General features: G+C 40.5%; 1 protein-coding gene across 2 annotated transcripts in view; it reads right to left on the bottom strand.

The window, feature by feature from the left end:
- NR3C2 (nuclear receptor subfamily 3 group C member 2) overlaps window positions 1-17,430 on the bottom strand; it is a gene marked incomplete at its 5' end in the record, with an annotated part of 218,285 nt that overhangs the window by 80,683 nt on the left and 120,172 nt on the right. For both annotated transcript variants that reach the window (XM_084266965.1, XM_084266966.1), the window contains one exon: window positions 16,556-16,695. In XM_084266965.1, the coding sequence (XP_084123091.1) occupies window positions 16,556-16,695 (140 nt within the window). The remainder of the gene's footprint in view (window positions 1-16,555; window positions 16,696-17,430) is intronic.

Here is a 17,430-nt window from a genome sequence, read left to right as displayed (position 1 = left end):
TACTTCTAAGGATTCCCCTCACTCCTTCATTTGACAACGTTGATTTTAAGTGAAGCCTCCAAGAAATTTGCATGCATACTGATTCTGGATGATGGATTGCATAATCCAGATAATGCATATGAATCTTGGATTACTCTCACACCTGCATTACATGGTGATACTTCAGATTTTGTCTGCCAAACCTAAGTGGACACTTTTGCTTGTAGAAGCACACATAATGCTTTTTTTTTCTCCTTGGTGGCTTGCACATGAACCTATTATTGAAGGCTTCAAGGACAGACAGAATGGTGACAATAGCATGACAATAGCAAGGACTTTCTCCCATTCTTAGTGGAACGGTAATAGAAAATATAGTAAACATGAGATGGTAATGAGAAGGGCTGAAATTAAAGCCATAAAGATGGTACTCTCCTTCAGGTCTCTATTTCTGGTTCATTTTCTAACTCTGGAAAGTGGGATGCTCAAGTAAGCAAATTTACCCAAATGCTGTTCAAAAACCCTCTGCTGTTCAACCCTGTCCTATCACAGAACTCCTTGAGCATGTACTAATCCATATGCTTTGCTTGTGCTTTTATGGCCCTCATGAGCTCATAAGCTTTCCACAAATGATCTTTTATTATTAAACAGTCAGTGGAAGATCTCATCCTTGTCCTATTTCCTCTTCCTACTTTTACATGAATAATTAACAGAGTAATTGGCAGGTATTCTTTCATAACTTCTTACATGGAAGCGGATTCCCTCACAAATTAGAAGTGAAACAAGAAAAGATGGAGCTCAGAGTAACTGCTGGATCCCAGTGCTTGTGCTATTTTCCAACATCCTAATTTATTCTATAAAGCTGGTTGCAATGCTGCTGTATTAAGATATTCACGTATCTGTGGTACTTGACAGACCTACATTTAGCATGGAGTACCTACAAAATGACACTGTGGAAGTATGAGAGTATGGAATATCACTTGGAGTTCTCAGGGCTGTATAAACCCCTCAAATATCTAGAATTCAGCCTGCACCCTGCATATGAAGCAATTAACAACCATCCTCCCCCCAAGCTAATGAAGGTACAACCTGATAGTTCAGTTCATGAACACGGTGCTGCCGCTGTACGAATACCATCTTCCTGTTATCACTGAAAAGACTGCAAGTAGAAGACATCATTTTTAAATAGGTTTAGTGTCTTTTCATTCCCCTTTTTTAATTTTATGAATAGTTTAGTATGCCAGTGCACACAACCTAAGAAGTACTTATTATTATTTTTTCCCAATAGTCCATCATTATCATTCTGTTGTATCAGAGAAAATTAGCACCTATCAGTTACATTATTTCCAGCAGTATTGTTAAGAGTGGAATTTGCATGCATGATATGGTGTATAGGCTAACACAAGTCCATTTGCTAAGTCCACGTGGTAAAATGGATGAATAAATAATTGAATGCTTAGCTCCAAATATATAATTATTCTTAGGGAAAAAAAAATAAATTAAAGCACAAGCCTGTGAAAATACATATAATAATACACATCTACAGCTAAATACCCTAGACAAAAAAAAATGCCCTTTTAGAAATGGGATAATATAGCTAGATTCCCAAAGTGTTTATAGAAAACTTGTATAAATGCCCAAGTTTTGGAAGTACTGGACTACTGTGCTTCTTCCCCCCAGGCATTAGCTTTAAATTAAAAACGTTGTCCCAGCCTTGTGAACAAAAGGCTCAGCAGAGCACTTGTGCAGAGTGTGCAAGGGGTTTGCAAACCTTCCAACTGCAGTTTAAATTGCTCCTGTTAGGAAAAAGTTACAGCTCGGTTGCTCTGATCTGTTCCCACACACAGGATCATGCAGTCTCTCCTCCCTAAGAAAGTAACATTACCTTTTTTAATATCATCCATCACCCTGCTCTGCAATAAGCATCGCTGCTCTGACGCTGCAAGAACCGTTTGCCATATGTCTGCTTCCCATACGCGAGCGGCATCAGTTATTTGGTACAGGGGAGGGAGCTTTGTAAGAGTTCAGTAAGGAACGTCAAGTCCAGTCCTTTTCCCTATCAGAGTGCAAATTAAACTGATTTCTAGATAAAGGAAAATAAATAGGTGGGAAAAAATGAGAATTGGGCTCTAGTTCTCATGCCTGGGACCACAGAATGCTCTGGGTTGGAAGGGACCCCAAGGATCATACAGTCCCAAACTCCCTGACACAGGCAGGGACACCAACCTCCAGGCCTGGAGCTACACAAGGTTGCCCAGGGCCCCATCCAACCTGGCCTTGAACAGCTCCAGGGACAGGGCATCCACCACCTCTCTGGGCAGCCTGTTCTAGCACCTCACCACTCTCTCTGTAAAATACTTACCCCTAATATCTAATTTAAACCTTCCTTCCTTTAGCTTTAATCCATTCCCCTTTGTCCTGACATTGTCTATCCTTTTAAAAAGTTGATTCCCCTCCTGTTTCTCTGCTCCCTTCAGGGACTGGAAGGCTGCAATGAGGTCCCCCCACAGCCTTCTCTTCTCCAGGCTGAACAAGCCCAGCTCCCTCAGCCTCTCTCCACAGGGGAGGTCCACCAGCCCTCTGATCATCGTTGCGGCCTCCTCTGAACCCTCTCCAACAGTTTCACCTCTTTCTTGTATTGGGGACCCCAGATCTGGACACAGGACTCCAGCTGGGGTCTCACAGATGAAGGCAAGTATGTCACGAGCAGGAAGTGATTGGAGAAAACTCCTCTGTTCTGGATATGGATTTCAGCAAGAATCATGAAAAAATTAAAGGCAAATGACACAAGATGTAGAAATCCAATGGAAGTGCACTGACACGGGTAGGAATGATACCTTTGCTGGAAAAGGTGCAAAACGTTAAATTACAAGAATCCAGAGTATTCCATTTATCTGAATGGTCAGTAACAACACAAACAGCAATGCTTTCTGTCATATCCTGCAAGAACAGGAGCAAAAGTTTCAAAAGAAACCCAATTTTCTTCTCAACAAATGTTGTACTGTTTTTCCTGGGCGTCACATTGTGTTTTAAAATAACGCATCTGTCTTTCTATTGCAGAGGCTATTTCCATTTTGGTATTTTTCTCACCCTGTGACTTGAAAGTCAGCCTACGTTCTAAATCTCTGGAATAAATTTCTAAAATATAACCTTTCCACATTTATTTTCTGAGGCATTTATTTAGTCCTTTTGAATTTCCTCAGATATTCTTTTCCAGGAGAGAGTCATTGAGTAGTTTCAATAAACATAAAACCCAACTGCCAAAAATGGTAATTCCATTACAGCTTTTTGCTCTTATTACTGGTCATCTAGTGTACCAGCAGAAGAAAATCTGTAGATGGACCTTTTTAAAGAAATATTATTTAACAAATCAGAAAAAAATAATCTGTTAGGAAGCACAGGAGTCAATCATGAGAGGCAGAGCATCATTCAGACTTGACAGAGCTTTCAAGTCTGCCTTTCCCATTTGCAACCACGTATTAACTAGCAGCATGAGTCAGCAGGAGATCTTTGTTAGGTCCAGGCAGAAGCCTGAGCTCCTCTAGCAGTTAACCAGGCTCTGGGAGGGTAAGCCTTGGCTGTTTTCCTCCTGCACTAGCTTCCTTTGGTCTGAGCTATTTGCTTTTCAACTAGCAGACCGCAAAGCCCAGCAATGTAGAGCAGAACAACTTGATAAAGCAAAAAAAGAAAATGTCAGGGACATTTTCTAGATGAGAATAAGTTAAATCCAAAGCAGATCCTTTTGCTCTGAAAAGCAACAGTGGAGGGCAAGTCTGGACCAAGAAAGCCTTACCCTGGGAGGAAAAGAATCCACCTAGGGAGCATATAACCAATGGGACATCACGGGCTGCACCCACAAGTGCTCAGGGAGCTGACTCGTGTCACAGGGATCACCCTTGATTATTGTTGAAAAGTGATGGCAATTGAGCAGAAGGATGCAGCCATTGAAGGAATATTGTCACTCTTCAGGAAGAGCAAGAATGCTTTTACCTTTCCTCCACCCCTGGTGAGAACGGTCAAACAGGTCACCCTGAGTGGCTGTGGAGCCTCTGCCCACCAAATATCCCTCCAAGATACTCCAAACCCACCTGGATACAAGACTAAGCGACCTGCTCTGAGCAGAAGGGATGGAATAGACCATCTCCAAAGGTCTCTTCCAACCTCAGCAATTCTATGGTTTCATGATAATGCTCTCTCATCTGGACAAAGTTGGTGTTCTTTTCATAAACCTATGGATATTAGCACAGCCTTTGATAGTCCTAAAGGCACAAAGTGATTAAGGCACATCTTCCATACCAAAGAAATGCAATACCCAGTATTAGATGAAGTTTTACACAAGGAAGCTTGAAACAAAACAGCAGGAAAAAAAGCATATTTTCTAAAAAGAAAAATTAAACTGCAAAACATCTGCATATTCAGACAAGATGGTAAATTATCATCATAACAACAGGTTTTGGTAACCTGCACAGAAACCTTACACAGTGGGGAGGTTCAAAGTGAAATATTAAACAAGTTGGGATGTACTGTGGGAACAAAGGTAAGGATGAATCTGAGGAACCATAAGCTCCCTCCTGTGCAACATCAGTATGTACTAGAGAAGCTACATTAAACTCTTCCCACATTCACTTCAGTCAAATGGTTTAGGCACAGCTCCCAAGGCTCTGAGGCACGTTACTGCTATTTAGCTGTAAGTAGCCTTCCTAGGAAACACCACTACCATCAACGTTTCCTGCACACTAACACCACCAAGGAACATTGCTGTGGTTGCTGTTGCTGAGCAGGTAAGAAGTCTCAGGCTTCCTGACCCCTTGGAACCTTAATTCTGAATCTCACAACCGATTAACAGAAGTCTCTAACTACATTACGTTTGTCTTCTACACCATCAATGCTGTCCTACCACACCTCTAGCTTATCCTGCAGGCAATGTGGATCGTGATTTAGGATGAATGAAGACCACGAAGTCAAAAGGACTCTTGTTCTTAGAAGTCCACATTCCCATGCTACTGCAAAGTACGTAAAGGACTGTAGCTATTTAAAGAAGAAAGAGAGGGAGGGGGAAAGTCAATCCTTCAGGAAGTGCCCTGGAGAACTGGACTCCATCTCCTTTGCCATGGACTTACTTCATAGTAATAAGCAAGAAAAATCACTAATTATTCTCCCTGTTTCCTGAATATCCCACTTGAAATCCAGAGTCTGATTTGCAGTGGTTTAGGCAATCACAGCTTCAAGTAAAATCACTGGGAATTCCACTTTGGACATAATAAGTGCTATAAAATGCCAAGTACTTCTGCCACCTCAGGCCCTAAACATCATAAATCATGAACCCCAAATCAGTGGGTATGTCTTGAGCTTAATCTCCTCGAATGTAAAACAGGGGTAATAACCACTCATCTTATCTTGTATTGCAAGGGTAAATTAAACAATGTTTGTGAAGCACTTGGATATTATAGTGATGAGCACCACAGAAAAGCTCTGTAAGAAATGAGTAATTATGTCTTCTGAGCAAGGGATGAATAGTAATCAGCAGTGAAGGCACAGGACCATACATTTAGCAATGAGAAGAATACAAGTTATTGAATAGCTGCTCATTAATTGAACGTTATCCAATCTGTTCAATGAACACGGCAGAGGTCTAATGGAAAAAGTTGTGTGTGATTGTGTAATTAAGGCTGAATTAGGAATCACTGCATGTGGTGCAGATGAGCAAAGACCACGCAGGCCACCAGCACTCATTATTTTCGTATTGAGTTGCCATTTTGCAAACTATTTTTTTCTCCTCAACATATTTTTAAAGTAGCAACCTAAGAAATAAAACCCCCACACAACTCAAAACCCCTCAAACCCATCACTGCACCTAGTGTCAGAACCCACACAGAGGAGCTGAAAGGGGGAGGAAGAGCACACAACCATCTCAGCTGCCCAACTAGTCCAAACTCTGAAATTGGAGAAGAAATGGTCCGCCATGCTGCCTGTGAATACTCAGCAAGTTCTACACAACCACAGAGCATTAGGTGTTGGAAGGGTCCTCTGGAGACCATCCAGTCCAACACCCTGCTAAAGCAGAATCACCTAGAGCAGACTGCACAAGATCATGCCCAGATGGCGTTCGAACATCTCCAGAAAAGGAGTCTTCACAACCTCTCTCAGACTGCCCGTCCCAGGGCTCCATCACCCTCACAGTGATGATTTTTGGTGGCAATTTTTGTGTGTGGATTTTTAATTTATTTTTTTTAAAAGTGTGCAGGAACCCCAAGCACATGCTCTCATCTCCTGCACCCTAAACACAGACTTCAGGCTTCAGCTGTACCTACATCACACTACATACACACTACATAGAAAGCTCAGGTACTGGCCACTCTAACAGCTGATCATCATCATCATCACTCCTGAAATAGGTGGGGATGGACTGACTGACCCATGTTCCCTTTTTCTTAGGACCCTGGATTTGGCAAGGCAGCCACAAAATGGCACTAAACAATTTTATAGGTTAAGATCTGTTATCTTACAGAATCTCTTAAGTAATAAAGGGCTGTGGTCCTCAAACTTGACTGTGGGCCATTATTGTTTCTGTAAAACCTGACAAAACGGCCTCAGCCTAAGTCTAGATTTGAACCCTATCAGAGGCACAACCTTCAACAACCTAAAACTGTGCTGAAAAAAAAAATGAAAAAGAAAAAGGCTGAAATCCTGGCTGCTTTTAAGGCAACGGGAGGTTTGCCATTACCTTTTACCACTCTATTTATATCTGAGATACTAGCAGATGCCTCACTCCCTCTGTCTATAACAGACAGATCTATATGCACATTTTATCTCTTCTTTTTTTCATCTGGAGACTGTTTTCCCACCCTCTTATTTAAAAGGGGATTAGGAGGTACAAAAAGATGTTTTCTTCCTAGCTTTAGGTAGTTGTATCTTTATTTTGAGGTTTTAACTATTTAAACCTTTCCAGCCAAGGTGCTGCAAAATTCATTCTCTCAAGCTGTTTTGCTGAAGGCACCTTGCAGGATTATCACCTTTTGGTTTGGAACTACTGAGCCTGAGACTGGAAAAACCTTTTCAGGCTCTACAAATTATCTGGACCTTAAGGGGTGTAGAGAAGTCCTAATTGCTCCTACAAGGGAAATTATGACACTGCTTCGACAGGCTGCCAAGGCAAGTATATAGCAGCATTTTATGAAGTGGTATCTCTTAGGAAGCAGTATCACAGCTGTAAGGAGCTACAGCATCTAAGGATGCTTTACAATATTTGATATGCTTTATCAAGCATCTTTTACTGTGTGATATCGATCTTGTACACATACTTACGTCCAATTGCAAACTCCAATCTGAATATTTGTTCCTGCTTTATAGTTATTCATGTTCAGCAGTATCATACCAGGCATTACACCCCCCACAACTGCCCCAGGAGCACCGTGTCCAAGCAGCCAGACCAATTATACTTCAAGGACAGGATTTCTCACTGGAGGGGGGTAGGAGCAACCAAGCACGAGGTCACATGATGGGGTCTGAGGGTTCCATCTATGCCTCTGCAGGTTAGTTCAAAAGGATTTCACTCTCCTGAGCGTTTTTTCTAAACTCAAAACAAGAAAAGTGATTGCAGGAGACAGACATTCATCTGCTAGTACAAACACAAAGCAGTTCTGCTGCATGGGAGATCACAGCGCTTTACACTAATTTTTAAAAACTCAAGTCCTTTATCCCTGTGAATATCTGGCTATCCACCATGATTACAAGTGGAATATCCTTAAAATGTATTAGTTGGTCACTCCTACCTCCTTTGCTTATTGAGGAAGATGAACTCTCCAGCCTAAACAGGTCACAACATCACTCATGAGACCCCCTCTTTGGCTTATTGTTTGGTTATCTGTGACACTCCCTTTTAAAGAAGGCATCTCAATCCTTCTGACTCCTTTCAGGAAAGTACCCCTAGAAGTCCCTCTATTTGTTGGTTTGCAGCCTTCACAAAATACCAAACTAGGGTAATTTTTACCCATTTGCTCTTATTTCAGTACAGTTCTTAGTTCAAAATAAATTCTCCTCCCTCTCAGTTGTCTATTCCTCAACTGTGAATTATTTATAGACAGTGATCACGTCCCAACTCAAGAATCTTTTTGGGAAAGCTAAAAAAAGCTAAAAACATTCAGTCACAATAGATACATACTTACTCCCCAGATCATTTCAGAAGCTCTCCTGATGTGTTTACATCACTTCCAATTCAAACTCTCTTTACCATGCTGGTGACCAGAAGTATACACAATACTCCACAGAAGTATTTCCAGCATCATTTCCACCACGATGATGTGAATACTTCCTTGTTTGTTTGCAATATTTGATGCACCTGAATACATGGATTTTGTCTAACTATGTCGTTACCATGTTGGAGCAAGCTCTTGGCAGTGAAACCTGTAGCTCATGGAGCAACTGAACCATGCTGGAGCAGGTTTGCTGGGGGAATTGTGACTCTGTGGGGGGACCAGGCTGGAGCAGGCTGGACCTGAATGCTTTGGATTGGAAGGGACCTCAAAAGATCATCTATTTATTCAAGAAAACATTAAATTAACAGCTATGACATTTTAAATTTGCTTAACTAAAGTATTTGTAGCTACTTTACATCAGCATACATTCACAGGGCCATCTAAACCTCTAAATTTCCCCTCTCATAAGGATGTGGAAGGTAAGCATGTGAAAGCCTGAGTGATGCTTGAATCTGCAGCCATGGAAAGCCATTGCCTGAGATGACCCAACCTTACCACTGCATATGTATTCTGTTTACCACACCTTGCACTTGTGCTGTCTATGTATTATTTCACAGATGAAGCAGTCTAGGAATTAGTAGTCATAAAACAAAGAACAAAAGACAAACAAAAGAGTGCAGGAGAAGAGTTTCACACAGACCTAGCATCATGCAAGTGTTTTTCAAGGCTAGACAGCAGCCTGTATCTAAACTCTCACCCCTGTAATCATCTCTCCCTCTCTAGAGCAACACTTGCTTCCACAGTAAATAGCATTTACAATCAAAAAATTTGTGAATTTAGAGAGGCTTAGGGGAGGGAAGAAATTATTAATGCTTTTGGAAAGGAATGAATGTGGGGTTTTAGCTTTCTTGATATAAAACAGTTTTTCAAATAATTTTCTCAGCCATTAACCAACTCGTGGTTCATTGTGGAGCTGCAGCTGCTAAACTCACCCCTTCTTTTCTTGCTTTACAACGAAGAAACTGTATTACTCAGATTGCTCACAAGCCTACCCCCTTCTTTCTGAATCACTACCACAACACGCTTGCTCCATGAGCACTGCACTCCACATTTAACTTGCATCCAGCATTTATTCTTGAGCATCAGTTGGAGTTTCTCATGCAGGCTCTGAACTCCCAGAACTGCAAGGAAAGCTCTTCCTCCCAATTCCACCTCTCCCCAGCTTTAAAATATTCCACTGTAACACATGCTCCAGCCTTTAGCATCTTTCAGGTTTTTGCGTCACACTTCCTGCTTCTTGGTTCCCCTGCTCCTTTTTGGGGTGCCAGTGCAAAACTTTCTAGCTCCTTCTTCCTCTCAGCCTCTTAAACTCCAAGCTCCTAGTAACTAAAGCCACATGTTGGTGCGGAACTCCCTGTGCTCCAACTTGCAGCTACTGCCCCTTGTCCTGTCCCCACAGAGCACTGAGAAGGGGCTGCCCGTTTCCCCCTGCATCCCATACTTCAGATATTTATAAACATTAATAAGGTCCCCCCTTAGTCTTCTTTTCTCTAGGCTGAACAGTCCCAGCTCACTCAGCCTTTCCTCATGAAGACTTCATTTCACTGAGCAATACCGCCTGCCAGAGCAAAAACCCAGGAAAAGTTCTTTTTATATCCATGAAAGCATGGAAAGCTTGTGGCAGCTTCAAACCTACAATGACTTAATTATTTAAATTTTATTTTACACCTATTAACCATAGCATATCAAGTAAGAGTAGCAGCTGCTACATGAATTTGACCAGCTCACTTGCCCTCAGCAGATCACCCATCTGCTTGCTCTTCACCTAATATTTCTGTTTGATAGGTTGTAAAACAGATTCTTTCAACAGGTCAGGAACAGAGTCAACTTCAAATCCCACATAGAAATTTCTATGAAAACATATGGACATCTATACTGAGTGATGTCAAATTTAGAGAGGCCACTGACCTTATGAAAGTGGATAAAAGGAAAATTGCAGCCTGTGATGGAAAAACACTGACTCCATTACAGTGAATGAACAGAAGAGCAAAGAACTGTATGTATAATTAATTCTGGTAATACAGACCTACTAAATTCATGGGTGCACACACAGCAAAATGGTGCAGAAGATGCCTTTCTATATCATGTATCAGTTTCAGCTTCTACAGCATAAGAACTATTCTTTCTTTAAATGATCAATAAGGTAAACTTTCCTGTTCACCAGGAGTACTTTATAAAAATTTAAAGTATGCTAATAAAGTGATCCACTCAAGAGCTAAGTATTCCAGCAGATAAATTCTCATACCTTGGTATTTTTTTCCACCTCAATTCAAATGAAAACACTGAGGAGGCACACCCAGAGGCTTCAGTTTCTCTTTATTTCCTACTGGGGTGTAGATCCTTGGAAGCTTCTTTCACTCACAGTGCACGTGAAAAGCATGGGAATATTACCCATTTCTGAAAAAAAAACCAAAACCCCAACCCCACAGGCTGCCCAAATCAGGGGTTGGACCTGATGATCTCTTGAGGTTCCTTCCAACCCCTATGATTCTGTATGATTCTGTGTAAAAATCACTTTCTCTCTTGTGTGGCCTTCTGGAAGCAGAGACTAGCGAGTACCTCAAAAAAATAAAATTATCCCATGGATATTATGCATCTGGCCCACTTCTGAACCAGTGCAAGGTGCCTTTGCTTGCCAAAGAACTGAATTTATCTACAGCTGAATTTTCAGGCTGCCAATAGCTTGCAATCCTTCACGCTACAACGAGTCTCTAGGAGGTTGTTGGATCTCATTGGTTATGGCAAAAAAGAAAAATCAGCCTCGGTGCCTGGCAAGGCAGACTGGGAATTGCCCCTAGGTGACTGGAGGGTTGGACCCTCCACCTTGCAAGCCCAGGTTGTTTTGTTTCTGTGTTTTCAGAGCAGCCTGGCACAAAAGGTGATGAAGAACGACACTTCTTTTTGGTAACCCTATCTTGGAGGCAACCTCGGTTCCCACAGTTGTGGCATGTCCCTGCAGATTCCTTCACAAGGAATTCCATCCCTTCCACTATTGAAGGGAAGTCGTGGATAACTCGCTGTTCAAACACGCAGCGGAGGAAGGATTCCTTTGTTACTCACTGAGGTTGCACAGCACACTTAAATATATGCCTGGAGCATCTCCCACGTCAGGAAAGGCTGAGTGAGCTGGGACAGCTCAGCCTAGAGAAAAGAAGACTAAGGGGGGGACCTTATTAGTGTTTATAAATGTCTGAAGTATGGGATGCAGGGGAAATGGCCAGCCCCTTTTCAGTGGTCTGTGGGGACAGGACAAGGGGCAATGGCTGCAAGTTGGAGCACAGGAAGTTTCCCACCAATCTGGGAAAGAACACAGTGAGGGTGAGGGAGCCCTGGGACAGGCTACCCAGGGGGGTGTGAAGTCTCCTTCTCTGGAGACATTCAAGAACATCTGGACGCCGACCTGTGCAATATGAGCTGGGGACCCTGCTTTGGCAGGGGGGTTGGACCCTATGATCTCTCGAGGTCCCTTCCAACCCCTGTGATTCTGTGATATCCAGGAGGCCATTTCTATAAGAATGCATCAGATCAGTCTGAAAAGCGTCCTGCAGCCAAATTTTCACCCCTACTTTAGAACAGGCAAGAAGCAAATGTTCAGGTGAAAGAGACAGGCAAGCCTAGAAACTTCTGTTGCTGTGACTGCATTTCTACTTCACAGCTGGAAAAAAAAAAGAATACCTACTGACTTAAAAGTTTCTGACTTAAAATAGCAGAACCAGCTTTAAGGTGAATCTCCTGGAGCAGAAATCAACAGCAAAACCTGAACTTTACTGAACATGATGCCTCTGTATTTAAAAGAAAAGGACAAGCTTCCCTAAAACTAATACAATTTTTAAAATTCTTCTTTAACTACCAAAATTTCTCCCAGCAAATATGCAAGATGACTGGAAGAAGATGGCCATTTTTGCTGGAGTCTTAAGCACTATTTTGAGATGAAAAAAATACACCTTTTCTTTTCCCCTTCTTTTTCTTACCTTCAAGCCAAAGGAATAATGAAAGATTAACTTTAGCAACTTAGGAAGCAATATAAATTTTGATTTAAGACACATTACCTCATACTTGTCTGGAACTTGAACAAACGAAGACTAAAAATGCAAAGCATACGCAAGAACAGCTGTGATTTCAGACTTCCAGCCTGTTAATCTCCTTAGAGAAAGCTGGTTCAGTGGAAAAGGAGAAGACAAGAGTGGCCAGGTGCTTTAGGTCACTTCCCAGTATAGCATTTATTCAGCCTATGACTATAAACTTTAATTTATGATCATTAAATTAACTTTATGAATGGCCGTATCTGTAATTTAGAAAATCATACAAAATAGTTACCCTGGGTAAAAATGTTTATAAATACCTTTGTCTTCACTTTTGCAGTGATGCCATTTATCAACAATTTGATGGTTAAAGGATTTTTAGTGTTTCCAAGGTAGATCAAATTTATATTAATGACACATTCCCATTTCTTCATACCAGACTCCTGTTCATCAAGCCAGTCAGCAAAAAGTTCATGCTTACTTGATACCCGAATTTTGCACTTCAATAATTTACATCCTTGTAATTAATTCCATCTGAAATTACTTTTGAAATTTCACCAATAAACCCATTTTAATACTTCTCTGGTCTACAGCTCTCCTCCTCATAAATTCATCAGACATTTCCTGCAAGTCCTCAAAATAAGATGCAGTGAGAATACAATTACCAGATTTGTAATTGGAAATGCAAGCTTTACTCTCTTTGTTGTTGTGTGCTTTCTTGGTTTTAAATTTCAGTGTGGTTGTTCTTTTCTGTTATAATCCCCGTTTTATAATATTTCAGAGGATTGCAAAGGAATTTGCCCTAAAAAACTGTTCCAAGACTGAACATTAGCAATTTTAGATGAGACTCAAAGATCTGGGTGGTGTACAGCCACCCCCTCCTCCAAATTTACCCCCTCTCTGTTTCCATGCTTCTTAACATAATTTGTCTCCCCACTTCACAGAATGGGTTGGGTTGGAAAGGATCTTTAAAGGTCATCTACCCCAATCCTGCTGCAATGAGCAGGCACAGCTTCCACTAGAGCATTTGCTCTTGTCCTTCCACCTGAACACAGTTGCTCTCTCCCATGATTTCCATCCCACCGTACCTTTTGAAGGACTATCAGTATGTAACTTTTTAAATTAGAACTACATAAACTTTTGTTTCATCAGAGAAACTAAAAACTACTTCCCCTTAAAGGAGAAGAGCTGCTCTGTTCAAAGAGGGCACAGACCGAAACACAGAAGAGTCCATCTGAACATCAGGAAGGACTTTTTAGAGCAAGGATGGCCAACCACTGGCAGAGGTTGCCCATTGAGGTTGCAGAGTCTCCATCCTTTGAGATACTCAAAAGCCACCAGGTCATGTTACTAGGCAACTGGCTCTTAGTGGCCCTGCTTGAGTAGAGGCATTTGGACCATATGACCTCCTGAGGTTCCTTCCAACCTCAGCTATTCTACCTTTCTGTGAAGAGGGGACCAGATGTAGCTACTACATTTAATAACAACTGGAAGAAGTAGTCATTTGTGAAGGAATATGATTTCTTGTGTCACCCTCTTACTGAAGAATGTTCAGTGGATCAAGAAAGAACTACGTGTGTGTTTGTGTTCATGCATATAGTGTGTAAGATACAGCTGGAAAGATATTCATAAATCTTTAAAATATCTGTATATGATTTCAGGGAAATGGTGAATGAAACTTGAAAAATCTTTTCTGTTCTCTTGCTACAATCTTTCAGAGAGGAAAGAATTTATTTTTAATCAAATAAATTAGCTACTGTATTTATAGATTCTCTAGAAACTTGTTTCTTTTTTTAGAGGGAGTTTTACTGTTTTTGTTGTAATAAAGACAAGAATGGAAGTGCTTAAGTAAAGAACAGCTTTAGCTCAGAGCTGAAACAGGTATGCCCAAGATCTACATTTAGGGCAGCAGTGCTTTGATTTATTTCTTTATACCACACACTGAACTACCACAGCTTTAAAACATCCTCATCAACGTATGATACAGAATAATTACTACAAATATTTCATCTAAAAAGGAAAATCTCAGGGCAAGGGGTTTGACCAGTCAGGTACCTGGCTGAAAAATTTATGATGACTCTACAAAACCAACTTTGCTGTTACAAAACTACCTACACGAGTTTTTATTCACACTGATTGTTTCAGGATGTTTGGAGCCAAGATGTATATTATGTTTCTGCTATGTGCTTTTGTGGCTAATACCCTACAATGCACTTTTATGCATATACACACACACACATATATAAACAGGAAATGTAAGCCAAATGATTAGTGTTTGCATAATAACAATGCTACTGGCAGCATCAAGAGCTCAGTCATGTTCATGCCAAACAGAAGTCTACACAGTGCTCATGTATCACTGGTAGGAACATGTATGTTAATGTAGTAATTCTAAAAAAAATTATATTATTTTAAGCTCTTTTAAAATTCGTATCTTCAATTTTTAGGGATGAACAGGGCTGTTTTGTATTTATTTTTTCTTTTTATTTTTTCTTAACCATAAACTTTCAGTAATTAACTATACATTTTTAAAATGCTGTTTAAAAAGTTATTTCTATGCCTGTTTACAGAGTAATCATTTTCTAATACTTTTGGTTTCCAAGGCTTGGAAATGTAGTCTTGTTACTTTGTAAAATCCTAACTGGAGCCTTTGTAATTTTTCAGAAATTCCCATTGGATAGAGGTATCCATCAGATTACATCAGAAAGGACATGAAAGGAGAGGGACATGGAATTACTGAGGTTCAAGACTGGAAGGAAGTTTTCCTGGAAGCCAAGACAGGAGGAAGGAAGATAACAAAAGGTGTTGTCACTTCACACAGTATGTGCTGGTGTATGCCTAACCTCACCACCACCACAAAAACATACCCTCCTGATTCACAGACCAGCTTAGATATGGATGTCTGAAGACCCATCCAGGATGTGGTGTGGAAGCACATGGAGGATATCACCCAGTGAAAGTACGTAAGGTTCTCAAGGTCACATGCTACATCAAGCAACTAAAAACTCAAGGAAGAAGTTAGGGAATGAAGGCATCAAGGTCAGCTATTGCACAGTAGTAATAGTGAATGCTTTCAGAAAGGAGAAGCCTTTTCTGTGTCCTTCTAACTTTGCAAAGTTCATTACAATTAGATTGATACTTTTGATGATAGATAGATAAATAGATTGATAGATATTACATGAGGTCTTGACTTCAATGACGCACAAGCCCTCCAGGTCTATTTAACAGAGCGCTAAATCCTTATTGCCATCAGCAGTAGATTTAATGATCACACAAGAAATTAATCACATCACACATTGCATCACTCTTCTCAGTGCATAAGCTGGACACCACTTTAAGAGTCTATTTTCTTCCTTCTAGGCTTTTCTTCATGAAAATAAATCAGTAAGTAGGTATCGTCTGCTTCACCACTGGTTGTAAGAACATCTACTCAGCAGCAAAGGCTTCTACAAAACCTACACAGTATACAGATAATTTGCATGCCATGAACTCTTTAAAAACGTAATTTTTATCACTTGAAGTTGCTTGCCAAGTCTGTAAAGGTCAAACATTTTATTTTACCCTAACAACCCAAACCATGAAGAGGTAACACCTACCAGAGGTCCTGTAGCACTCAGTGATCCTAACTTCTTTCTACTGAGTTGTACAAGATAGACTAGCTTGACCATAATTAACATAAAATAGGAAGAAAACTCCTATGATTATGAAGTTATCAAAATCCTCATGAAAAGTCCTAGTCCTTAATGAATAAAACTATCTCGAAGAGAAGGACCATGATCAAATCCAGATTCCTAATCAATCTAATAAGAGTGCTGTAAAGCCACTGCTGCTCCAAATTGAAGGAGATACACTACTGAGTTGAAAGCATGGGACATTCCTACATGGTATAACTAACCCAAGTAAATTGTACTGTCATATGAGGTTGTCTCATCATGAGCAACTGTATTCATCCTCTGGTACAGGAAAATCAGGAGTACGTTTACATGTATTCTGTGGCCAATAAAGATTACAGCAGCCCACTTGGGGAGTATGGGGGGAGAAGTCTCATTTAGCAGTGATATGAAGAAGAACAATGCATCCCTTAGAAGGTGTACGTTACAAAACACCCTGGCAGGGTAAACTATACCACACATAATTGGAGTTAATTCAACATTTTTTCAGATTAACAGCACAGAATTTTATCGACAATGGAAAGACACAGGAAAACATGTATGTGCACATGTATATAATATTTGTATTTAAAAAAACCCAAACACACACACATTTTGTCATTTTTGTTGACTTTTTGGTCTGTTTTCTTACCTTCTACTGCTCTCTTGAAGAAAACTTTACAGCTGCCACATGTAACCACCCCATAATGACACCCAGACGCCTCATCTCCGCACACCAAACACACTTTGGAAGGTCTCGAAGATCCAGTTGATACGCTTCTCAATGAAGAGCTGGAGTTTAAAACCAAAATAAAACAAAAAACAGAAGAAAAACAACAAAACAAACAAAACAGCTATGAGTATTTTAAAACACATTGGCCATAATGCAAAGTTCAATTAAAAATTTATAACAGGTATATTGCTTAAGGCATCTGACAATTAGGAAGCCACAACTCTTTCTGTTGACTACATGAATTGCTTTAATTAGTAAGTGCAGTATTTTTATTGTCTATTTTAAAACACCCATTATATATCAATGCTAATGTGAGAAGTTACCACAAGGACAGCGGAATTTATTGGTAGCAGATGATTAAAACTGAGAATAAACAACAAACAAACCATTCTGGCAGAGACCTGGTAGCTATAAATTTCCTTTCTGCTTGTTTGCTTCAAGCCCTTACAGCTAAGGAATACCTGTAGTAAAACCACCAACACCATGAAGTTGCATGGCAAAGTGGTGTGCACTCTTCCACCTGCATTCCTGCTCACCACTACAGCAGTCCTTGAGCTTCCATCTAATGTTTCTGTAATTAAACAACTTACTTCCCAGGTAGCTCTGAAGCCTTTTTACATTCTGCAAGTGCAGAAGACCCTTCCAAATTCCTGCTGGTGCCAGAAAAGCAGCACCAGAGAGGTTCAGAAACCATCCTGAAGTTTTGCAGACTGATATATCTTGCAAACCCAGCTTCAACCATCTACTACCTTCTTAAAAGATGAAGCATTTCTGGTTTTAGGGGTTGTTTTTTT

The sequence above is a fragment of the Gallinula chloropus genome, assembly GCF_964237585.1.
Source record: "Gallinula chloropus genome assembly, chromosome: 7".
Lineage (NCBI taxonomy): Eukaryota > Metazoa > Chordata > Aves > Gruiformes > Rallidae > Gallinula > Gallinula chloropus.
Note: the sequence above shows the minus strand (reverse complement) of the source record. Positions and strands in the feature narration are given on the sequence as shown.